We start from the raw sequence: 26,337 nt of genomic DNA, 5'->3' as shown, positions 1-26,337 counted from the left end.
GAGGATTCTGGGAAAGAGAGACACAGGCAGACACCATGTAGGTTACCAGAGTATAGAGGTCTGGACCCTTTTCTCCAGTAAGAGAAATACTTAGATTAACAATTATGGGTTAAATACTTAAGTCAGAGCTAGCCAGTAAGAAACAAGCAAATGGTCAACAGCTTCATAATTAATACAGTGTCGTGTGTGTTATTTGGGGACTGCAACTGTGGCAGTGCCCAGGCGGATGGCAGGGAAGGCAACACATTACATCCTGTCACCTTTAAACTTTGCTTTACAGAAAATCTCAGAACGGCCTCTAGTCCTACCCCCAAACAGTACTTACTCCTGTCTGAAACCTGGTTAACAGTCTATACTGTCTGCATTCTGATCCACACAAATGCTCTTCTGAGGTCCCAGCTGAAGCACCTTCTTTTGTCTTCTGTGTTTTTTATTTTAGGCTTTCTCTGAGTGGCATAAACACATCTTTTAAGCCAGTTCCAAAAGTTCTAAACCACATGGTCAGACATAATTATAGTAGTGACCCTAGTTATGGGTACAATTAGTTAATCAATTTTCTGTTGCCAAAACTTCTGTGACAAAATATCTGAGAAAACAGATTTGAAAAAAAGTCCACACACAAAAAAGAGCAACTCACATTTTATGTATGTGTGACAAATATACTCCTTTTTATTGTTACTAAGGTTTTTCCATGTCCTTCAGTAACAGAGTACTTATTTAATCCCACTATTGGCCATGGTTTGGGCCCTGCAAACTCCCTTCCCCTTCACCTCAAAGGGAACTCCCTTGTATGTGGCCACACACTCAGCATTGGTGTGCAGATCAGGTTGGATCTGCTCCCAGATCTTCTTCTTAGGGTTTAGCTCCTTGTCAGGCTCTCCTGTTTGGAGAAAAACCAGCAAGTTACATGAGTGACATGTGAATACACAGACACATTCAGATGTTCTCGTGTATTCTTACAGCACTTGATCCTTAGCTTTAATCAGAGTCTTTCATTTCACCTTATTTTACATCAGTTGTGCATACTCTTGATTGTTAAAATAAAAACGGTTATTATCATTTCCTTAGACACACTAAACATATATTTGAAGTATTTCTGCAGATAATATAGGTTAATAACTCATTTTCCAAATTATCATCATTATTGTTATTACTAAAGTGCTGGGGATTAAACCTAAAGCTTTATGACTGCTAGGCAAGCATATTATCATTTAGGCTAAATCCCCAGCCTCCAAATTATTCAAAGAAAATTGTAAGCTATTCATTTCATCATGTAAAGAAAATCTGGGAAGATAGGCTCACTCAGATGGGTTGGACTTTTAGTTTATGAAGAACAAGAATACAGGGGATACTTTCTAAACGCCAGGAACACATGCGGTTGCCTGAAATGCGTACAGCAATCTTGATTCTAATATGACACATTGAGAAACTGAAGGAGAGAGAAGCTACAGTCACACCAGCAACAGGCAGGATAGGACAGCAGAGTCTAATACTTCTGGGACAGCACCCGGTCTCCTGATATGCCACACTGTGGCTTATAAAAGAAACAAATGTCCCTGGACTAAGTAAGTGGCAATGTGTGCTTTCTAATCAACAGAAGATAAATAAGGAGTGAAGTTCCTCTGTTCTGTTCTAAGTGCAAAGATGGGTAACAGACCAAGTAACTCTTCCACCTGCTAACAGGGAAGCAGACTATCTTATTACTGGAAATAGTTTATTCTCTCTCCACACATATTTCACATGCATGCAAAATAGCAAAATGGAGGAGAATGTTTTTGGCTCTAGTGTCTGTCTGTTCTTTTTTATAGCTCTTTAGTGACTAAAAAATTAAGAAAAACACAACTAAAGCATAACTCTGCCCATGAATACAACACATTTTTCTGAATACCAGAATAGTTCAGTGAATGCCACATTTCTACTAGACCATGCAATGGAAGTACAGCTGACAAAAAGGACTGGAGTCAAAGAGAGATCTTTCTCATTTCAGATCATTGGATAGTAATGAGACTAATAGCAGCAGAGGAAAGCTAATAACACGTGCAACTGTGTTTTCTCAGATCTATAAACTATAATGCTTTTGTTTCCAAATCATTCTTTAAAAGGTTAACCTTGTAAGAAGTGGGAATCACAAAATACTGGAAACACTGCTACAGCAGAGGAACGAGTGAAGCCTATGCACTGAGATTCACACCCTTCCACCAAGACATTGCCAACATGACAACGTGTTCATCAAGCAGTGGCCCAGATTCACACACTAGTGTCCACTTTAAGATGACGCAACAAAAAATTGATGTAGAAGTTACAGCAGTCAATCTAGGAGGTCTAGCTAACGTTAAGTGATGTAGGTGGTTATATTAATGAACAGATTTTTCAGTGAAGATCAACTATTACATTAGAATATGTAATTTACTACTTTCATAGATAAAATTAACATTTCAAAGCTTCAAAAGGCAGTCTGACTCTATGTGGGTGCAAATGTAGCTAGTGATTTTAAATGAAACTAGTGTTTTAAGTTAAAGGCAATGTTCATCTACCATTCCAAAACTAGAGAGTTTTCAATAGAATTACACTGACTGTTTTCCATTTGTACTCTACAAATGGAATGATGCTGCCTCGATGACACCATATCTGTTTACTGTTAAGACTTAAAGAATATATTAGGCCCAACTGTTGAGACTACAGTTCAGTGAAAATAATTACTTTGAAAATATCCTATCTAGGCACCAAAGTGTAATTGGAGATATGTTTTCTTCATACCTAACATAGCACCCAAACTGCAGCCCAGGGGTCAAGGAGTTATTTTGAGTTTCAAGTTTTATTACTTAAGAAATACATTTCATCTTGATGCCAGCGAGAAGAAAGTTACAGCAGGAGGGGCTACATGGATCCAAGAGAAAGAGACATGAGAATGGGTGGTGGAGGAACAACGAACATGGGAGATCCCTATGGTTCAGGAGGCCAGAAATTTCCACCTCTAGGTGGTGGTGGCATATGTTATGAAGCTAATCCCGAAGTTCCACCAGCAACCATGAGTGGTTCCATGATGGGAAGCAACACGCATACTGAGCGCTTTGGGCAGGAGGTGCGGGTCCTGTGGGTGGACAGGATCCTAGAGGAATGGGGCCTGGAACTCCAGCAGGGTATGGTAGAGGAAGAGAAGAGTATGAAGGGCCAAAAAAAAAAAAAAAAAAACCCGATTTCATTCCAGTTTGATTTTGTCTTTTCTTGTTTAGATGCCACTTTTCAATTCTTGCATTTTAGTAAGAAAGCTACCATTTTATGGATGTTAGCAGTTTATTGACCAGATATTTGTAAATGGTCTGTTTTGGCAGGTAAAACTATGTAACGCAGTGTTCGAAACAGGAGAAAAAAAATTCTTTTTATTTACTTTTTTTTAGCTGTATAGTTTCTCAAGTTAATGGCAGTGTACCTTGGTACCTTGTACCACTGAATTTCCAAAGTGTATCATTCTTTGTTACTGTGCTTCGAATAGATAGAAAAATAGTTATAATACTGAAAAAAAAAGAATATATTTCATAAGGTTATGACTGCACCAAGCAGTGATTCCTCTGATGGATCTGGGCAAAGCTGAAAATTACCTGCATTCACTATTCTAGATGCCACAAGAACACTTATGCAATGGAGTGAGCTGAAACATCAACAAATAGATTTGGATGAGGGAGTTCCAACCCCACAGATGAATTCTGAGGTAAACAAGACGTCAGTAAAGGAAGAAACCGCAAACTCCGGAGAAGGAATAAATGTAGAGACTGAAGATTAACTCAAACCACGCCAATTTCATACAAAGCTGCTGGGCGAGAAGCTCCTAGTATCTACACACGAGACAAGTAATGGAAACAGAAATGTCTATCATGTGGTGAACTTCACCACCATACCCTCACAACCATGTCAACTTCTGCCAACCACTATCCTCATCATCAGAAGCCTCCAACAGTAAGATATCTTATGCCAGCACACAAGAGTATCATGTAAAGGCTCAGCAATCATTAGAATTTTTTAGCACTATATTTTTTAATTCAAGTGTGCTGTAGTCCTTCTTATAAATAAAGCTACCCACAGTGAAAACATAACCTTTTTCTTTAGTTTTCTAAAACAGGATCTCACCACATAGTCTTGGCTGGCCTGAAACTTGATTCTGTAGACCAGGATGGCCTTAAACTCAGAGAGCTGCCTCCTAAGTACTGAGATTATAATCCTGTGCAAACTTTACAACATAAAGTCCCACCCCTAAATGTAACTTTTATACACAATGAAAAGCCAAAATATTCATGGAAACAGATACAGATCTTATGGGTACAGTCTAGAGCATCTTGGCACATTTACTTATCCTTTGAAAAATTTTCATACCACAAAAATAAAAAAAACGTAAAATGAAAACCTTTTACATTATGAACCCTGGAGCCTGATAGCTAAAAAAGTCTTAATTTCAGTGTTCATTTTCTTGCTTTACCAAAAATCTCTCAATAATGCACTAGTCAACAGGTAACAAGGCTATTGGAAATGAGAGTAAAATAAACCTTGAGGCATCTTGTTGACTCATCAAGTAAAACTCACACCCGGCAACCAGAGACTGATTCTCAAAACCCACATAGTGCAGGAGAATGGACCACCAACAGATCTTTGATGCCCATGTGCACACCATGGTATGAGTGCATACATAATTGCATTTGTACATGTGTGCACACACACTAAAATGTAAGAAAACATACTTCAAGGGTCTTAAACTGTATCTTACAGAGAAGTCTATTCTCATTCTTATGTGATGTCCATTTCCTAGACAGTATTTTCCTTTTTGGTTACAGGTATCAAAAAATAAGATGTCACAAACAGAGGCACACAGACACACACATGTAAACTAGAATCTTTAAAAAAGGTTGAAACATTTACTCTTCCTTGAGGAAGCAAAGAAGTCCACAAGGCAACAAGGTACATAACTGAATGAAGTCACCAAGGAATGAATGAGACTGTGAAGAAAAGGGAAAGTCCAGAGACCAAGGTCTGAGGTACTCAGTGAGAACCCCTAGATGAGCTAGCAAAGTGCACTCGAGAGCCCCCAACAGAGAAAGAGGACTGAGAGAGCATGGTGTCCGAGCTGAGTTAGGAAACGCCTGCAAACCAGCCATGCTGTTCTACTGAGTAATGGGGGATCTCCTTAACCCTAGCCAATACTGAGGAATTAGTAGAGAAGGAAGCCTGAGTAAAATGGACTTCAGAGAAGAGAAATTGAGCACAGATAGCTTTGATTTCTTAAAAATAAATGATTTTGAAAGCCAAATGTACACTTTGTGGCTATTAATTTTTCTTACTACAAAGGGTCATTATGAATGTTATAAATAAGCATGATCTTTGAATTTAAAATCTATATGTAAATTTCCATTTATTATTAGACCATGAATAATGCAGTCTTAGAAAAATAAAATTCCAAGTCAATCTAAAACCAAAGCAAGTGGCGCACGCCTTTAATCCCAGCACTCGGGAGGCAGAGGCAGGCGGATCACTGTGAGTTCGAGACCAGCCTGGTCTACCAAGTGATTTCCAGGACAGCCTCCAAAGCCACAGGAAAACCCTGTCTCGAAAAACCAAAAAAACAAAACAAAACAAACAAACAAAAAAAAAACCAAAGCAAACCTATCAAGACCTTTGTCTACTGGTTACAAAACTGACTTAAAATTATTTCTACTGAGGGCTTTAGGGACCAGTTAGTACATTTAAATACTAAAATTTATAGCTATCCTCAATTAGACTTTAATAAGTGTTGGATGGGTGGGAAGCGTTTCAGTTTTTACTATACACATATTATTTGGCATCCTCTACATTCTATGGGAGGTTCTTGCTTTGTAATGGGGGATGGGGGTGTTTTCTAAGTGTGGATATTGACAGTGTGTACAGAAAACATCCACTATGGCATTCTCCTCCAGGACGTTTATGGCATGAAGGCTGCTCACCTCCAGACCACTCCTACTGAGATGAGGACATTAGCTGAACTGCCTCTTGCGTGTATAAACGTTTTCTACACCTAGCAGGCATTCTTGTCCTTAGCCTAAGCTGATATCAAACTCATGACTGCCTTCCAAGTCCTGGGTATGGACTGTATACCATATCCCATCCAGTTTAATTCTTTATTGTTCAAATAATAAATCATCCTGATTGACTTTGAATGTACTGGAAAAGTTACCAACGTCTGCTTCCATAGCAGTTGCTTATCAGATTTACTGCTAGAGAAGCAGTCATACATACCTCCTGCTAGAGAAGCGAATTTCATGAAAAACCTTTTGATACACACATAAGAGTGGTTTTAACCTCTAAGCTTTATAAATGTCACTTTAAACTGATTCCCAATCTATTTAAATGACTATTAATACTTACCAGGGAAAGCATCAAAAGTAATTCTGTCTCCAGGAACAGATCCATTGGGAGGGGCCAGAATTTCCACTTTCTCTGGTGAACTAGCACACATCACCATCGCTTGAGACAGTATTCCCCGCATTTTTGCAGGCTTCAGATTACAAAGCAAAATCACCATCCGATTTTGCATCTGTACAGAACAAATGGAGAGATTTAGAATAATCACAAGTAGGATACTTCAGGCACACTGACACATTACTTATCAAATATGCTACCTTTGTGGATGTAACTGTCTTTGCATAGCTAAAATATATTTAACTAGGAAGTCTTATATAAAAATGAAGACTGATATCTTGTATTAACAGGAAAAGAAAATCCTTCAAATTGGCAAAGCATTAGCATTAACAGTAGAAAATTTTTTTCTAATGTATGTGAGTATTTTTTTTCCAAATGTATGTAGGTGTTTTGCTTGCAACCACTTCTGTGCCTAGTGCGTATGGAGGCCAGAGAAGGTGTCCAATCCCATGGAACTGGAGCTGTATATGGTCATGAGTCTCCACAGGGGCACTGGGAACAGGGCCTGGTGCCTCTGCAAAGAACAGCCAGAGTTCCTAAGCACCAAGCCATCTGTCCAGCCCAGCAGAAATTTCAGTTAAATATTTACATAAAGAATACATAACTGAGTGAACCAGTTTGATGTAAAATTTCAGTCATAACCAATTGGAAATGTATAAAGTTGATCCTCCATTTCCTTGAACTAGTCAAAAAACGGGGAACTGGGAATTTTCACATGATCAAATTACAACAAGCATACATATTATTCAGGTCAGCGTTACAACTAAAGCAAATAAAGCAGCTTCCGTGAACAGTTTGTTTCTGTCTACACACCTGGCCTTTTCTAACGCTACACAAGACTTCTCTCCTTTCCTTCTGCAGTTCTGGGGACTGAACCTAGATGTATACAGTGACTGGTGCTTCCCCTGCCAGCAGCATCCCCGGGCCATTCTTAAAAAGAAACTAACAGCTCAATAGTTCCAGCACTGTACACATCACAATGAACATTTGGGGCTGCTTCCATAACTTGTTATAAAGAGAAATCTTCCAGAGGTGAAATGTCTTAACTTTTCTCCCAATTATGCCCACCCTCTCCAGGCTTAACTAAAAGACAAGATTACTGCTTCAGGGAGAAAATAAAAGATGTATCCCAGAAGAATGATGGCAAATTAGGTGCAAATTTATTTCTAGATTCAACAACTAAAACATGACTTGATGAATATACACTTCATGAATAATGCCCCTCCTGCAGCACTTGACAATACCACATTTTAGCCATTTATAAAAAGCAAATCTAGTAAGAATAATATGTGGAATAATTAAATGCAGTCTTTGAAGGATCTAATGGTAACTGTAGTCATTTTCCTCAGAAAAATAAAACAAATGGTGCCAGCACTTTAGACTGTGTTCCTGCTTTACAGAATGCTTACTAGAACTGTCTTGAATTTGTGGTTTAGACAGATGTTTATATTAACAGCCCTGCTTAAAGGCTATGAAAATCTCTAACTCTGGAAAGCAGAAGAAACTCTTATGTGAAGTGAAGGTTCTTTTTATTTTTAGGACTGTTAAGAAACTAACTTTAATAATATAGAGATGGCTCAGATGTTAGAGGGGAGAATTTAAGCGGGGTGTGGGGGTACGCAAGACTTTAATTCCAGGTACTGGGAAGCAGAGGCAGGAATAAATGAGTTCAAGGCCAACCTGGTCTACAAGGACAGTCAGGGATGCAGAGAAATCGTCTAGGGAAAAAAAGACTACTTTATAAAGACTTACAAAGGAAAGTTGTCTGTGCTGGTGCATGCTCCCAGCACTCAGGAGGCAGAGACAGGAATGCGAATACATGCTCAGCCAGAGTTACATAAAGAAACCCCATCTCACAAGGCATGGTGGCACATGCCTTTAAACCCAGAGCTGGGAAGGCAGATGAAGGAGGATCGCTTTGAGTTCAAGCTAGAAAGAAGAGTTAGGCAGTAAGGACTGTTACACAGAGAAAACCTATCTCAAAAAGCAAAAACAAAAAAATTAAAGGTAAATGAGTCAAAATAATTAACAATTACATTTTGTAAATAGAAAAATTCCTTCATTGCCCTATCACACACCCATCCCTCAATAAAGTGGCAAGAAAAATCCTATCAAAGTATAAGGCAATGCCTTATAACTTTGGTCAAAATGCCAAGAAAGGCCTTAGCTTATTCATATCTGAAGTCTTTAAAATAACCTCTAAAGACCTTGTTATCTAGCACCTACATCTCATCTCCCACAACTCCCCACTATGTCCTCTACTCTAGTCTCCCTGGGCTGCCCCAGATGCTTGACAGAGAGTACCTGACTCCATCACTCCACTTTCTCCCATCTTTACCCAAGTGAGTACCTGACTCCATCACTCCACTTTCTCCCATCTTTACCCAAGTGCACTCTCTCCATGAACTATCATCATCTGGATACTTTGTATAAAGTGGTAATATCACTGCAACCTTAATTTAGCCTATAGTCCTTCCTAATTTCTTCTTGGTGTTTATCTCTACTTAATATGCTATTGACTCCCTTATATGTTGATATTTTTGATATACTCATAATAAAACAAATTTCACTTAAAAAAGCAGATCTCTTACAGCTACAAATTTTTGTTGTTTTTCCTTTAAAAGTAATCTCTCTCTAGTAATCTATTTTAACTTGCTGCTGATCTTTCACATGGAACAATTTTTGGTACACATTTGCATCTAGAAATATGAACAAATGGTGGGAATTTATCCAGGGAGCAGAAGAGTGCATATAAACACAGTCATCTTAATGCTGAGCCCACAGCCTTTGTAATGGCTCTGAGGCATCAGGAACAGAGGCAATCAGCAGATGACTCAAATCACTACAGAGACATCTAGAAAGACCAAACTTAATGCTGCCCTGATTCTTTCGGATGCTATTACACAGATTAAACCAACTTCTAATTTTTTAGAATGTGGTATTCAAAAATGAAGGAAGAAAAAAAGGAAATAAACCTTTGAGAAGAGCTTAAGTGTATCTGGCCAGGAAATCCAGCAGTTGGGAAACGCTGCTCTGAAAGGTAGCATCACGGAGCATGAATCAGATTTTAAAATGATTATCATAAAATATACGGCAATTACTTTTACATATTCTTAATGTCCAGCTCTGCTTTTATTGGAGTATAATTGACATCTGAATATGGACTAATAGAAATGGTAGCTATGCTATGTCAAAAGCACATTACTGAGTGCAAAAATTACAAGAACAGAGAAAATGTTGGAATTTCAAAGTATGACCTTCCTCTAACTAAGTTTCTTCCATGAAGTAATCAAAGCTCAGTCTTTACTTCTCAGACAGTTACACTAAGTTTTAAAGGAATGAGTGTGAAACTGGACGTGCTGACAGGTGAGGACTGTACCGTGTTCTAGCAGTGCTAAATTTAGTAGTACATAACAACCCAGATTAGAGCTAACACCTCCCCTTACCAGCAGGATAAAAGAAATGATGCGCTAAGCAGAAACAATAGCATCCTTGTTTTACTAGCACATAATACACTATACATAATTTGCTGTCATCTTAAGCATCCAACACTACTAGCTTCGCAACGATAAATTCCAGCTACAGCTGACCTCGCACTCCGCTCAGACCCTCCACCTGAATGACACCAAAGTTGAAACTGCACACTAAGTGACAGCTTTGCAGAGGAGATACTAAGATTTGTCAATTCTGCCTCAAGAAAGCAGTGAGTGCTAGGAAGTTCTAAATAATTAAGTACCCATATTTTCATAGGAGACTCCACATGATTATTTTAAATACTATGAAAGATAACTAAAATGTTCTGGCATCATCCTTCCATATGTATTGAGTGGCAAACAAGAGACTATCTCAAAAAAAGGTGGGAGGCAAGAGCTCACACCCAAGGCTGTTCTCTGACTTCCACACTCATTCTAAGGAACATACAAGACCACACTCACACACACTGACATAGGAACACACAAGGGGAAAATGATTCTTTCTGTCCTACTGAAATTATTTTATCTTATAGGCCTTTAAGTCTGGGGTGGTTTCATATCTGTTATGTGGGTGCTGGGCGCTCTTAACCCCTGAGCCACTGCTCTCACTCCCAACTAGTCACTCTGAAATCCATTAACAATCAATGAAGCAACACTTATGAGCAGTCACGGAAGATGACAAGCGTCAGCAGCAGGCACTTCAGGGGGACAGATCACCTGTTCTAGAGGAACGTGGTTCACCAGTCCACTGACGACTGTCCTCGGGGCTGCTTCTCCCACATCCACTTCTTCTACGTACAACGAGTCTGCATCAGGGTGTTTTTTGGCAGTAACAATACAACCAATTCGAAGATCCAGACGAGACACATCTATTGGCTTCGAGTCAGCACTTGGTGCTGCTGACTGCTGCTTCTTCTCCTTTTTCTCTCCTAAGGATTGAGAACATGTAAGCATCAGAAATAAGACAAACAAAAAACACCAGGAGAAACTCTAGTACCAGTGATGATGAGTAAAGGAAAAAAGAAATCATTCATTTCTATCACAAAGGATACTCACGTCATAAAACCTACAAAACTTTAGCTATTTCTCTAAATACTGATTCTAAAACAAACAAACAAAAAAAGAATCAGCACATTATTTTGATCATTCTATTTTATCATCATCATCACTATTGATCTCTTATGGTGCCAAATTTCTAAGCTAACGTGTGGATAAAGGGGTAGTACTACTTACTGTAGAACAAGCAGATGTTAACACTAGATATATAAGGAACACAGAGGCACAAAAATAATCCTGTATGGCACAAAAGATGTTCACCATTTATACAGGTAGGTTACAAAAGAGATAAAGCTAGTTTAAATATGGATAGTTTTTAATGTTACCTTTCCCATTATGGACCAGCAAAAATGTTTATAATAAGATGAGCAGACACATTAGAAAAATATCAAAATCATGTAGTCTTTGTGTGATAAATCATGAATAATTCACTATACTGAATTATAAACTACAATATATCTATATCCACATATTTTTATGTTCAACAGTCACATTTAGATTTTACTACTCTGTTGAACAACAGAGAGATTCACTGAAGTGTTCTGAATGCAGCCCAACTGAGTTTTGTGTTCTTGTCCTCTATGACTGCTGCCTAAACTGACTAGAAGTCGATTACTCATAGCACCAGACTGACACTTAACAGAGTAATGAGTAAACAAAATCTGTAGGATCAAGCCATAGGACATAGGATTATTTGTATCTCTGTGCTGATTGGCTTTCACTGGCCAATCCGACAAAGTCTAACGATACTTGCCAAAGGAGCCAAAAAGTATTGGATGCTAAAATGCTTTTATGTTGGTTCAAAAGCCCTTAGACATTTCATGTTTTCCAAAAAACTATAAATGGGGTTAAGCATAATGGAGGCATATATAGGAATGGGTAATAAAAGCATATTTACAGAAAAATCTAACGAATGAAGTCAGGTGCTTACTAGAAAAGTTGCTTCAATAACAGGGGAAAGGTGAAGGAACCCCAAGAAGCTGAACAAATGTAGCACTCACAAATCAAGAGCACAGCTGAAGCCCAGACGGACTTGGTTACCCAGATCTGAAGACTGAAGGAAAGGGTGGGTATGGATGACTGCAGCACTTCAGTGTGGCTGCCTAATAGACTGTGCGTCTTCTTTGCCAAGTTATTTTTCTCGGTTCCTGAATATCCCTATGCCTTAATCCAGATGACTAGATGTCACCGTCCATTTTTCTTAAATGACTGAAGTCAACTTTAACCTCTAACTTCTTTGGAACAAAGCTCCAAATATTCATCGAAGTTTTAGTCATACATCTCATCTTTTGATGTTTTTATTTATGCTGATCCCATTGCATATCATAACTCACTTTTACCCTGTCAATGTTGTCAACATTCACATATTCTTCGGGATTCAATTCTATATCCTAATGACAGATTGTTCTTAATTTTGTCTTGGCTCCTAAAAGTTGGGACTTTCTTTTTGATACCATTATTATCATCATAAATATTACTATTGTCTAATAAAACAGTCAAGGGTCAAACAAGATTAATAATGAACAGTACCTTTCTTATCAGTTTTCTCTTTGACCTTCTTTTCTTCTCCCCCTCCTTTAACCTGTTCTTTTATACCAGAAGAGGTGGTTGATACCGGTGTAGACTGAATCACACTTGTAGAAACTGCAGCGCTAGCTGGCAGCGGGGTATCAGATGGGACTGGAATTTGCTTCACTGGCACACAGAAAAAGAACAGAGTGTCACTCATGTTAAACTCATAAACAAGGTGGAACAATAGGTTTGTAAATCACAAATATGAACCCGTTTTAAGAGAAAAATCTAATACATATGGCTATCAGGTATCTATTATATGAGGCTATAGTAAGGGTATCAAGACTAAGTATATTTTAACAATTACTAAGGCCACAAAAAATTTTATTTCCATTTATTAGCAACTAAAGAAGAGTGCAGATAACATTAGCACCTAACATTTATCATGCACATACATGTATTAAATACTGTTCAAAGCTCCTGTGATTCTCTTAAACTTCCTAAGTAAACTCTATTCCATGTCACTATTTTACTGATGATAAATCTGAGCCGTCAACAAGTTAACAATCTGATCCACTGGCAGTGAGCAGAGATACAGGACTATCTGTGTATATATTTCTATGTAAAAAGAAAAAAGGCAACTGTTTATAGACAGGGCTGGAGAGATGGCTCAACAGTTAAGAACACTAGCTGCTTTCAGAGGGCTAGAGTTCTGTTCCTAGCTCCCATGCCTAGCAGCTCACCTCTACCCACAGTTTAGCACTATAGATCCATCACATCTTCTCTACCTCTGCAATCTCTCTCTCTCTCTCTGAAAAGAAGGTAACTATTTATAGAGGCAAAGCACTTTAGCAATTCTTTAACATTCTAAGAACAACATAAGTATCACCAGAGAACATGGAAAAATATATCTCGTGAGGGGCTGTAAAGTGGGTTGGAGTAACTTTCTAGCAGCGGGAGAAATGAAAAGCATTTTCAGACTTATAAAACCTTATCTGTTTAATTCTGTAGCTGTATTCTTACTTCCTTAGCTGCATTCCAAATCTACTAGTCTTAGAAAGTATCTACCAGTCTCAAATTTTCCACTGACAAATAATACATAGCAGACAGCTGTATATGCATCGAAATATATGTATTGTTTTGAATAGGAATGGCTCCCATAGACTCATGTGTTTGAATACTTGGCTCATAGGAAATGGCACTATTAGGTGTGACCTTATTGGAAGAGTATGTCATGACGGGGACAGGCTTTGAGCTTATACGCTCAAGTTATGCCCAGGGTGGTACACTGTCACTTCTGCTACCTGTGGATCAAGATGTACAACTCTCAGATCCTTCTCCAGCACCATGTCTGACTGCACACCGCTATGTTGATAATGGACTAAACTATGTATAGAGGCAAAGCTGTAAGCCAGCCCCAATTAAATGTCTTACTTTATAAGAGTTGCCATGGTTATGGTATCTCTTCACAGCAATAGAAAACTTTAACTAAGACAGTATAAGTCACTAATTTCCCCCTTATTTAATTTAGCTAAGGGAAGAATTTCAAAATATCATGTTACAGCCTGTCAAAAGAAGCCAGCAACAGAGAAAGGCTTCATTGGGCTGGTGAGTTAGCTTAGTGGTTAAAGTGTTTGCCATGCAAGTATCAGGACTGTAGTTCACATTTGCAGAACCCACATAAATGCCAAATGCTAGTGCATGGCAGACTACCTGTAACTCCCAACTAAGAAGGCAGAGACAGGTAATCACTAGAGGAAGCTGCCTAATGACACCAGCTACATCAGCAAGCTCTTAGTTCGATGAGATATCCTGCTCAAAGAATAAAGTAGAAAAGTCATCAAAGTTAATTCCCAACATTAGCCTCAGGCCTCCACATGCATGGGAAAACATGTGCCCCACACATGCATATATATAGTGTCCCCTGACCCCCACCCCAACTCAGACACAACACAAGAAAATGGAAGTTTTTAAAACAGGTCAATAAAAATTTAACTTTATTTACAATTTGTAGCCAAACTGGTAATTATTTGATGGCTTGAGTAAGTAAAGTTATTTGATTTTTTTTTAAGGTAAGTAACTCTGTATCTTTAGGTTACATTGTCTTGTTTTATAAAATAACAATATTTTATTTTGAGTGCAATTTTTTTCTTTTACTTTTTGAGATAGCATTTATCTGAATGCTGGCCTCAGATTTACAGTAATCATTCTGCTGTAGTCTGCTGAGTCCTGGGTTACAGATGTGAACACACCTGGTCACAAAACTTTTCTGAGTATAAAAAGTATGTACTTGAAACAAACGCTCCTGAAAACGTTTAATAATTATAAACTACTAGGCTGTATTCAACAGTAATAACAGTGCTGATCAAGTTCAAGTACATAGCACAAAAATGAAAGGATCAGGTTAGAGTAGCAGCTTTACTGCCTTCTGTGACCTCAGTAAGATCAACTGCCTTTTCTAAGTGTACATTTTTTTTCCTGTAGAGGAGGGCAAATGTATAGTGGTAATGACATGAGGGTAAAAGGATAGAGCGAAAACTTACATAAATTACATAATTACCGCAAATTCGAGAATTTCTATACTCACCCCCATTCTGAATTTCTGCCTGAATTAGCTCTTGCTTTAGTTCTTCTATTTCTTTTTTCAGTTTAGCATTTTCAACTCGAAGTTTCTTTTCTTCTCTCAAAGTTGCCTGCAAAACTAGAATAAAAAAATTCAGTAAAAAATTATTTTCAAATGTTTTATTTGAACATCATTTGAAAAGAGCATAGTAAGCATAATTATAGTCCTCATAACAACAGGAACAAATATTTGACCAGTTGCTGTATGACAGTTTACTATTTACTAATATTATTAATAATTTCCTAGTAGTCATTGGCACATTGGTGCAAGATTCCCACAGAACTTAATCTCTAAGCAATAAATAATGCAAATAGTGATTTATACATTAAAAACAAGGAAATCAATCTATACATTTAGTGCACACTTCCTCCCCCATGCACAAATCTGATCCACATTCAGTTAATTCAAGAGAAAAATGAATCTATACAGAGTGGGATAGAAAATGTTACGTGTGTGTGTGTGTTGTGTGTCATGTGTCTGGGTGTCTTGCATGTGTGTGTGTGTGTGGTATGCCATGTGTCTGGGTGTGTTTGTGTGTGTATATGTACGTGTGTATGCACCATCAAAATGCACATGAAGTCCAGAGATCCAGGGAAGTACCTTCCTCACTTATTCTCGACCTCATTTTTTCAGACAGTCTCTCACTGAATCTGGAGCTTGTGGCTTCAGCTAGACTGGCTGCTGGGCAGGAGGCCCCAGGGATCCTTCTGCGGCTCCAGCATCAGGATTATAGGAAACAACTGCTGCACCTAGCTTTGTGATGGGGGATGCTGGGGGCAGAACTCAAATTCTCATGCTTGAGTAGCAAACAACATGCTAACTGTGCTGTGACCCCAATCCCCAGAAAAATCACTTCACTATCTTCCTTAAGGATGCTTATCATGTCTAAGACCTAATAAACAATATAACACCAAATAATAATTACTAGCAGAGTTAGAACTATCCCCTAGATGGGATTATTTTGGGTTGTAACAATAATGGAAATTATTTCTGGAATTTGAAAGGCTCAACTGGAATTTCTTTTCTTTTTTTTCCAGAACAGGGTTTCTCTATGTAATAGTATTGGCTGTCCTGGAACTTACTCTGTAGATCAGGCTGTCCTTGAAATCAGAGATATCCCTGCCTCTGCCTCTGGGTGCTGGGATCAAAGGCATGCCCTACCACCTCACAGTTTCAGCTGGACTTTCTAGTATGCAATTGTACATTTATGCGTGTAAACCATGTAAATAGTTATTTTAGCCTGGACCCTCGCTACCACATATACAAACAATGTATTTTAAAGCATTTTGATTACATATGGATTTTTTTAGGACTCAAGTACCATAAAATGTGCATCAAGCCCTCTCTTTCATTGAGGGCTTGATGTAAAAATTCATCTTTTTCTTCTTCTATGCTAGGATCAAATCCAAGGCCCCAAACATGTATTATACAAGCTACCACCCAGTCACACCCTAGCCTACATTCTTCATTCTTAGAGTAAATAAAATACAAAATCACATCTGGCATGAGATGCTTAAGCAAAGACAGACTAAATATGTGCCTGGAATTAGTTAACATCACACTGGAAATTCTATGCGTGTTAATCATGTAGCACATGCTACAGCCCCATTCTGCTAGTACTTGATGTAATGCTGTGATATTTTTCTTTGAAATATACATTACTATTACTTAATAAGTCTTTTTCTCTTAAATATAAGGTTGCTATGAGTCAAATCTTTAAAGATGGCTATTTTATTAAAAATGTTTCCTTTATGTGAGACATAAACTAGAAATGACAGGATGAGGCTACAAAGATGATTTTTACTTTTTAATTAGAAAAACTGAAGTGTTAGTCAATCTCTAGGAAACAGTCATGATTTTTCTGTTTTGCTCTTTTGTTGTTTTAATACAAGGTTTCCCTGTGAGCCCTGGCTGTCCTGAAACTCATCTGTAGAGGAATGCTGGCCTCAAAGTCATACTGCCTCTTCCTCCTGAGGGCTTGGGATTAAAGATACACACCACCACCTGGCATGCAATGGGCACTGTGGTGCTGAAGAGAAATGGCCCCATAGACTCCGGTGTTTAAATGCCTGACCCATAGAGAATATAATAAGGGGTGTGGCCTTGTTGGGGGTAGGTGTGATCTTGTTAAAGGAAGGTTTTCAGGTTTGGGGGTAAGCTAGGCCTAGTGTGACAGTTTCCTGCTGCAGCCTGTGGGTCAAGATGTAGAATTCTCAGCTTTCTCCAGTACCATCACTGCCTGCTCTCTGCCATGTCCCACAAGGTGATAAAGAACTAAACCTCTGAAACTGTAAGCCAGCCTCAATTAGACGGTCTTCTTTATAGGAATTGCCATGGTGATGGTCATCACAGAAATAAAATCCTAACTAAGACAGTAGTTGGTACCAGGAACTGGGGTATTGTTGGGATAGGCCTGGCCATGCTTTTGTTTGAAGGAATGTGCACTTTGAGAGTTTGGATTGGGAAAGCAGTTGAATGCTTTAAGTGGGGCTTAATGGGCCATGTAGCAGGAGCACTGAAGACAGCTGTGTAAGGGTGATTTGAACAGTGGAGACCTGGCTCGAGAGGTTTCAGAAGAGAATCTACTATGTGGCCTAGAGTACGTATTCCATGGTGGGTGAGAGACAAATACACCACGCGGGCAGAACCCACCCCACGAGGGAAAGAAGCTTTATTAGGGAGAGGGAAAGGAGTAGGCAAAGGAAAGAGAGGGGAGAGAGAAAGACAGAGAAACTGGGGTGGGAGGGAAGAAGCAGGCGGAGCTTGTCTCTTAAAGGGACCTTTCCAGGCTTTGAAGAGCAAGGGTACTTGCTTGTCATGTGCAGAGGGGTGACGCACTGTGCTCGATCCCTGAGGGGTGGGGCCAAGTTGTGTTGGACGCTAACAATACCTACTGAGGAAAGCTGCTAACAGGGAATGGAACCACCCCAAGAGACAGATTGTGTTGCAGTCAACAAAACTTAAAAGGACTTGGAGATACGAAGAGTGTTTTGACATCAGACATGGTAATGCAGAGTTTAGTTTGCCCAGCTGGGTTTTGGTCTTGCTTTGGCCCAGCAGTTCCATATTATGCTCCCTTTTGGAATAGTAATTTCTTGTGCTGTTGTATGTTAAAAGTAGGTAATTTGCTTTCTGCTTTTACATTTTTTATTTTGCTTTTATCTTTTGTTTTATTTTTGTTTCGCTTTATTATTTTACAGTTAGGAGAGTGCATGAATCTCAGAAGAGACTTTGAACTTTTAAACAAATCTGAGACTGTTGCAGACTGTGGGTATTATGACATGGCACAGGAGGAAACTTGGCAGGTTGGATCCAAACCATGGTGGGTGAGAGACAGACACACCATGCAGGGCGGCTCACAGGAAGAGTTTATTTGGGGAGGGCAAGGGGAGGGAGGGAGAGAGAAGAAAGAGAGGGGAAGGGAAGGACAGAAGGAGGGAGGGAGGGAGACAGCGAGAGACAGCAAGAGAGAAGACAGAGAGAGGGGGTACAGAGAGGCAGAAAGCTACAGGAAAGGAAGAGGAAGAAGGGAGAGAACAGGTGGGATGTCACCTTTTAAAGGGGGCATAGCTGTACAGATGTAGCCCTCTGCCAGGTTTCCAGGGGCAGAGCAGGTATGTCTGAATACTAACAGTGAGGACTTTTCAAGTTGGACTAAATGCTTTTCTGCATAGTGGTACGGACACAATCCTATGGGGGCCAGGGACTGGAATGTGGTGGTTTGAATAGGTATGGACTCATAAAGTCATGTGTTTGAATGCTTGGCTCATAGGGAGTGGCACTGTTACTAGTATAAGGCATAGCCTTACTGGAGGAAGCATGCCACTGGGGGGGGGGATGACAACTGTTAAACTCAAGCCAAGCCCAGAGTGACACGAAGTATCCTTCTGCTGCCTACGGATACAGATGTAGAACTCTCAGCTCCTGCTCCAGCACCATGTCTGCCTGCATGCCACCATGCTCCTTGCCAAGATTATAATGCACTGAATCTCAGAACTGTAAGCTGGCGCCAATCAAGTGGAATTTAGGTTATCTCCCTAGAAAGTGTCAATGTTCTTACCCGCTTTCTCCTTGAGAAGAGCAACCTGCTGCTTGAGATACTCAATGATCTGGTCTGCCTCTGCGCCTTTCTGCTCTAGTCTCTTCAGAACAGCATCATTGGTTGCCATCTTTGCCCAGAATCGGCAGAAAATCCTGAATCAAAAATGAAAGTAATGAACACACTGAGGAAGGAAAGAACACACTTATTTTACAGGAGACTGAGAGAGCAACTGAGAGGAAACTTTTTCTCCTACAATTGATCAGTTCCTTCAACAGGCCTCCTTTGGAGAACCAAACCCAGCAGGGGCTGGGAGATGCTTCAGTGTCACACAAACAAGAGGACCCATGTACAAACCTGTAGGCAGAGCAGCCACCTGTACTCCTAGCCTTGGAAGGAGGCAGAGGGTACCCTAAGGAAACTGTCCCGCACAAGCCTTAGTTGGTAGCAACTATATGCACTCATGTGCTCACACATATGCACACATACCACACATACACACAAAGAAACAGAAAAAAAAAGTAAATAGGGCAGAAATGTTCAGAAGACTAATGCCTGTATCTGGAAGAGTAATCTATTTTAAAATGCAATTGTTCTTCTGTGCAGAAAATAAATACCATTAACCAGATTTAAGGCTGGAAAACTTTAAAGCCTTAAATGCTGTAGAATATCATACAATAAGCTCATAACCCCACACTATAGGAAGGGGACACAGTAACATTTGCTGAGCTACCGAGTCCTCTAGACTGCACTTTCCCTGTACTGTTGGTTGAGTTATGTGCAACAAAAATTTCCAGGACAAGTATGAAACAGAAAAGCTAACTATTAAAAGGCAAAACTCAAGAGTTAGGAAAAACATTGCCGGGCGGTGGTGGCGCACGCCTTTAATCCCAGCACTCAGGAGGCAGAGGCAAGTGGATCTCTGTGAGTTCGAGGCCGGACTGGACCGATAGCCTCCGAAACAATACAGAGAAACCCTGTCTCGTAAAAACCAAAAAAAAAAAAAAAAAAAAAAAAGAGTTAGGAAAAACATCAACATTAATCCTGTGTCCACTCAGAAATTACAAACATATATATCATGAGTGTATGCAAGGGGTCACAGTAAAGACACTGCTCTCATGACTGCTCCATTATCACGGGGAAGGACTTTACTACAAATAAGAGAGAAAATATCCGGAGGCATCTGGAGGAGTCCAGAGTAGAGGGAAAGAAACTGGCCACGGCCAGGGTTAGGGAAGCAGGAGAGCAGGAAAGAATAGGGAGACATCAAAACAGCAAAAGATAGAGAACACAGCACAGCGAGAGAGCAAGAGGACAGACGGCAAAAGATGAAAGAGAGAGTGTGTCTGGGCGATCAAATAATGTAGATTATAAAGAGGACTAGGAGCTGGGGAGAGGGAAGTGCAGAATGCCAGCACGGACTTGGAAATGTGTCACACGTACTTGTGATACTGAGAGAGGCTAGAGACCAGCATGCACTTTGATACACTGATAAACTCCACAGGTAGACATATGTCCCTTTTCTAAGAAGTAGAGGAAAATGACTATTTTTGGCAGATTGGAACCATTTCACAAATTCCTGACGAATATAGGCTTTTATCCAACATTTCTTTATTATGCCTTCTATAGACTAGCTTGAGCTCATTTCTAGATATATCGACTACTGAGATCTAACAATGATCTTTGTAGCATATTTAGAATTTTAATGATTATTTTAAAATTTTACTTATTTGCAATTTACAAATACAATTACAAATAAATGCAAAGAAAAGTATTCTGTTCAGTACAGTAAAACGTACGTAAGTGAGCATTCTGAGATGAACTCACTGTATTAAACTGGCTGCTGTTTATCTTAATACACACAGCTGAGGCTAAGCACTATTAACAGTAAGTTATCCTTATTTGTCTGATTCACTACCAATTTCTAGTTAAAAAGTAAAACAATGATAAAAGCATTGCAGAAATAATCCTAATTTTCAACAAAGGAAACCGCACTCTCTAAATGATTTTATAATACAAACTGTTCAATAAGTAACACATAACTGCTTTAAAACGTCAAATGACCATTTAATATCAACCATACATTATAAATGTTCAAAATGTTTACATTTTTCATAAGAAAATCAACCTCCAAAATACCCTAAAATAGACAATACTGACAATATATGATGGGACAATGCAAAAGCGCAAATGAAATGCTATAAACAAATTGATAACATGGAACACACAAGCAGGAATTTAATATTGGAAAAGCAACAGTAAACTGCATGTTCTCTACAAGCTCTTATTTTAGCCATTAAAAACAGACCAAAAAAGGTACATAAATTCAAAATATAGATAGTCCTTTAAATTCTTTCATTTTAAGCAAAATAAACACAATACAATGTCATCTCTCAAATATTTGCAGAGTTGGGGTCTTAGAAGAAAAAAATAAATGGGTAAAGTTAAGAAAAATTAAATTGATATACCCTCTTGGGAATTCAGTTCTTGACTTAAAACAATCTTTTAATGCATTTCCATTTTAGTCTACTGTCCTAGTTAAGATTTTATTGCTGTGAAGAGACTCCATGACCACGGATACTCTTGTAAAGAAAACATTTAAGTTCTACATCTGGATCAGCAGGCAGCAAGAGACACTGGACCTGCCTTGAACATTTGAAACCTCAAAGTCAATGATACCCTTCCTCCAACTAGGCCAAATATAGTAAGCAGTGCCACTCCCTGGTGCCCAAACATTCAAATACAGGAGTCTATGGGGGCCGTTCCTATTCAAACAACAGTTACATAGCTAAGTGATCTTGAACAATGTATTAACCACTGAGTTTTCCCCATTATGAAAAAGAGATGTGTGTGTGTGTGTGTGTGTATCACTATGTTGATGAAAGGCCAAAATGGTACAGCATAAATAATACTAATTAAGATTTTGGCACATGGAAGAAAAATGGTGGCTAAACTACTATATGTAGAGAAAAATTCTTAGAACACGCCAAAAAAGGTATCCAGACAATCTTCACCTTCAAGAAACCTAGGACACAATGGGTTGCTTAGTGGTTACTTTTTTCTAGTTCTCTAGTTACCATTTTAATCTTTTTTTTCTGAAGAGTTAAGGTCATAAATAATAAAAACTTAACCTTCAGAATGATATAATTTGGCTCTGTCCTTGTCAGTCTGCCTTCGGCATACAGACCATTGAGTATCACTGCACTAGTTCAGACAGGGAGCTTAACTTATCTGAGTTGTCCTGGCCTTTGAAGCCACTTGAAAATCTTAGTATACTCAATCTGCAAACAGGAAATGCCATGTGACTGTGGAGACTAAACAGATCTGAACTTACTGAACAGAGTGCTGGAGAAAGGAAACTAGACAGAATCAAACAGACTAGACTGCAGTCTGAACTCTCGTGAAGGAGCTCTTGCTCTTGGTGCCATCCCTGGGCAGTAGTCAGTCCTGAGCTATGTAAGAAAAGCAGCTCAATGAAGCGCAGGAGACCTAGCTGATGCACTAGGCCTCCCCAGTTTCTGCCTGGAGTTTCTGCCTGGAGTTTCAGCTCTGACTTCACTGCTACCTTGACAGGGTAAGCAGAAATAAAACTCTTCCTTGACCAAGTTGCTTTTGGCCAATGTTTTGTCATAGCAACAGATTGTAAGTTTCTGTTAGTGTTTACTAGCAGTATACAGCAATGAGGGAAAAATACAATTCCTAGAAAAGGAGGTTATAGGCAACAAACCTTAAGTGAAAAACACACTTGACAGACTATGTGTCCAACTTCTCCCTGTTTCGCTTTGTTAACTTCATATTAGGATCCTTTCACCTGCTGTCTTGCCCCTACACCTGGCCTTTTCTTCACCTGTTGCCTGAACACTGTTGATCAGTTTGTATAGACTTTTTAAAAAAGTGTGTTTAGAGCTTTTAATATGCTAATATGCACAACATTTCCCACAGATGATAATAGGAATAACATGTGACGCCTATAGAATATTTAGTACTTTCTGGATAAGTACATGGATCGTTTATGAATGCTGCATCTCTATTAAACACAGAAGACAACTAGAATTAAAATTAATTTGCCCAGTAATATAGTTATGTAGTAAATAAGGACTGAAACTCCAGTCTATCTCATGCTGGAGCTGTTTTAATGAGCATGCTGTAATGTCTCCAAACATAATTATCAAGCATTTTCCAATCTAATTAATGATGGAACCTGAAGGGGACAGCATCCACTAGCATTTATTGGAACTTGTATTGTCTAGATGGTTTGAAAGACACTTCCTTATTTTCTATGGCAATTTGTTAAAAATATGAGATTAAAAAATAGATTTAACACTTAACTGTATGTACAGTACATGAACACATAAGAACTTTATGGAAAAAGAAAAAAGGGCAGAGAAGGCAATAGATCAAATATATTTTTGTACTTTATTAATGAAAACAAAGACCTGCTTTCTTTACTACTAATAAAAAATTGGCAAGGCATTATATAAATTGTTTCATGACATCAATCTCATCCTAACTTATGATCATATCTCATGAAACACAGACAGCAATTAAAAATATGATGGTCCTTACACACAATACCAAATACATGACTTTAGAGTTAAAAAAAAAAAGTAGAACGCAGCATTTCTCATCACCTCAGCATCTCCTTAGTTGGAAGTCCTACTTCATCCAAGTTGCCTGTGATTTCATTTAACTACCAACTACTCTGGCACTAGGTTCTAAAGGTTAGAAAACATTTTTTTTTTAAAGTTAATGGAAATGGTACATGCAAACTTTGAATTTTACTTTATAGCACAGGAGCTCTACACAATGCCCCTCCAATTCTCTGAATTCCTAATTTCATTACTTCAGAGTCATGATTATGTAAAAACATGCTTTTCTTAGTATATCTAAGTATACCTCTTATGTAAAAACATGCTTTTCTTAGTATACCTCTCAGTACTCAATTTCAGCACATCTACAAAGCCATCAAGTATAAAATGGCTCCATAAGATGCTCTACTGTTTTAACTTCATTTGTACACAGCAATGGCACATACAACTGAAGTTCCTTTACACATGGATTGTAAATTCCAATGCTCTTTACCCCTTCCTTAGACACATGTTGATGGCTACTCTTGGTTGTCAACCTGATGACATCTGGAATTAACTATGAGCAGCTGGGTGCACCTGTGAGGGTTTTTCCCCTTAGTTAAATCATTAGAAGTGGGAAGACCCACCTTTAATCTGGGTCACATCTGGGGCAGCCTACGTAAGGGACGCAGAAGAAGGAAGCTTGCTCTCCTGGACTGACTGTTCTCACTCCTTTCCTTGGCAAATCCATTCCTTCAATGGCTAGGCGTCCTGTGACTGTTACTGTACAACTGAGCTTTCATTATTAGTTCAGTTTTTTGGTTTGTTTTGGCTTTTCCAAAACTTGGTTTATCTATGTAACAGCCCTGGCTGCCCAGGACCTCACTTTATAGACCAGGCTAGCCTCAAACTCACAGAGAACCACTTGCCTCTGCCTCCTAAGTGCTGAGATTAAAGGCTTATGCTACCACACCAAGCTTCAATCACACTATCTTACCCACTTCTAATTCAAGAATAGTATTTTACCTGCATTCTTGAATTAGCACTTTAATGGACATTCAATCTTTATCTTGTAAGATATCATCTTTATAGACTTGCAGAAATCACGTGTCTTGTTTAGACTCGTTCAAGTATCAAATTGCAAAACCACAATCTTAACGTTCATCATTCTGAAATTTATACAATTCATTTAAAGTGTTTCCCAAAGACTACTTCGTGAAAATAAATGGCCATTCATAGTTCCCTTGTGTACCCCAGGAATATGACTAGACACACCTTAATACCTGTCTTAAAGTCACTATCATATTTCCTTCGAGGAAACAAAAGACTCCTGATTTCCTTTCTCACTTCTGTTCTCAGTCTACTGAGTAACCCTCAAGAAGTTGGATAACATCACTTGGCTACTGAAATCCTTCTAGTGTCTTTCCCTCCCCCACCTCACCCAATAATCAGCCTGCTGTCTCCAGCTTTGATTCCTTCTCTCAATTCTGAGCCCCCAGGCTTCCCTGATATTTTGCTAAGTCTCTGTTTCATGGCCTTTGGAATGGCTGGGCCTTCTGACTGATGGCAATTCCTGAAGTTTGTCTGCATGTTCATTTCATTAGTGTCACCTCCTTCCTAGGAAGCCATCTTTTCCTTGGGAACCTTCTTCTTTGGCCACATTACAGTACCAAATAATAAACTTTTCTTTACTGTTAATACTTTTTCTGATCGGGATTTATAAAGTATGATATGGGGGCTGGAGGGGGTCACTCAGCAGTGAAAGGCGCTTACTGCTGTTGCAGGGAACCCAGGTTCAGTTTCCAGCACTCACATCAGGGACAATCACTGGTAACCCAGTTCCAGGGTACCTGATGCTTTCAAGACTCCATGGCCACAAGTTTGCACAGAAACTCAGTCAGAAAGGCACGCACACCCGTAAGTAAAACAATATTAATATCTCACTTTTTAAAACCTGGAATTTCTGGCCGTTCTGTGGAATTTCTTTCTACTTTGTTTATGGATCTTTACCTAAAGACTAAAACGTTGCCTGGAGTACAGTGATCGCTGGCGTTTCTAATACTTGCTGAATCTATGAATTTCCCTCTTTAACATCTCCCCACGTACAAACACTGGGCATCCTTCGCACACTCAAAAGCAAACAAGCTTATGATTCCATCCCCGGCCTCCAGGAACATGCTTTCCCCTCGGCCACGTACTCATCCCCAAAACTCGGGCGAATCCAAAGGGGCACGTGGGTGGGGGACGGCCACGCTTCCGTCTAGTGCAAGCACAGGTTCTCTTTCCCCGGTGAGAATGGGAAGAAGAACTTAGGATTGCTACCCTCTCGCGACACTCACATGAAGCGGCGACCCGCAGCTCTCAGCAGCCTCAGCCGGGTACCGGAAGCAGTCCGCGGCGGGCGTGGGGGGGGGGGGGGGGGAGGCCCCAGGGGCTGTCCCCGACAAATGCCTGAAAATTTCACTGATCTACCCCACAGCAGCCGTCCGCTTCCTGCGCTCGTCCTCTTCTTGGGCCACTCTACACTCTCATTTTCCATTCCTCCCTTTGACCCTCCCTGACCTCTTTCCCGCTCGCTACATTTTTGCGGCCTGTTTAGAGACAGGGACAGGCGGCCGGAAATTG

General features: G+C 39.4%; 2 protein-coding genes across 4 annotated transcripts in view; one reads left to right on the top strand and one right to left on the bottom strand.

Moving 5' to 3' along the window:
* Gimd1 (GIMAP family P-loop NTPase domain containing 1) overlaps positions 1-4,091 on the top strand; it is a 30,189-nt gene extending 26,098 nt beyond the window's left edge. For both annotated transcript variants that reach the window (XM_005081989.4, XM_013121902.3), the window contains one exon: positions 3,618-4,091. In XM_005081989.4, coding sequence (XP_005082046.2) covers positions 3,618-3,648 — 31 coding nt within the window. In that variant the 3' untranslated portion in view covers positions 3,649-4,091. The remainder of the gene's footprint in view (positions 1-3,617) is intronic.
* On the bottom strand, positions 646-26,330 carry Aimp1 (aminoacyl tRNA synthetase complex interacting multifunctional protein 1). 2 transcript variants are annotated; one of them, XM_040751776.1, is made up of 7 exons: positions 26,052-26,330; positions 19,166-19,299; positions 15,070-15,183; positions 12,501-12,665; positions 10,632-10,843; positions 6,388-6,556; positions 646-880 (listed from the first exon to the last, which is right to left on the bottom strand). In XM_040751776.1, exons 1-7 carry the CDS (start codon positions 26,249-26,251, stop codon positions 714-716), a joined length of 1,161 nt encoding a protein of 386 aa, XP_040607710.1. In that variant the 5' UTR covers positions 26,252-26,330; the 3' UTR covers positions 646-713. The 2 variants fall into 2 exon arrangements, with proteins under 2 accessions (XP_040607710.1, XP_040607711.1); XM_040751777.1 differs by lacking the exon at positions 26,052-26,330 and adding an exon at positions 25,911-26,021.
* Between the last annotated feature and the right edge of the window lie 7 nt (positions 26,331-26,337).

Source organism: Mesocricetus auratus, unplaced genomic scaffold (assembly GCF_017639785.1).
Source record: "Mesocricetus auratus isolate SY011 unplaced genomic scaffold, BCM_Maur_2.0 Super-Scaffold_100009, whole genome shotgun sequence".
Lineage (NCBI taxonomy): Eukaryota > Metazoa > Chordata > Mammalia > Rodentia > Cricetidae > Mesocricetus > Mesocricetus auratus.
This window is presented reverse-complemented; position numbering and strand designations above follow the sequence as displayed.

Excerpts from the sequence above, each read along its gene's own strand:
- Aimp1 (XM_040751776.1), bottom strand. The coding sequence starts at position 26,251 with ATGGAAAATGAGAGTGTAGAGTGGCCCAAGAAGAGGACGAGCGCAGGA. Across the intron at positions 19,300-26,051 it reads GCTGCGGGTCGCCGCTTCAT|GATTTTCTGCCGATTCTGGG; the intron begins GTGAGTGTCGCG and ends TTTTTGATTCAG. Across the intron at positions 12,666-15,069 it reads GGCAGAAATTCAGAATGGGG|TGAAGCAAATTCCAGTCCCA; the intron begins GTGAGTATAGAA and ends TCTGTGTGCCAG.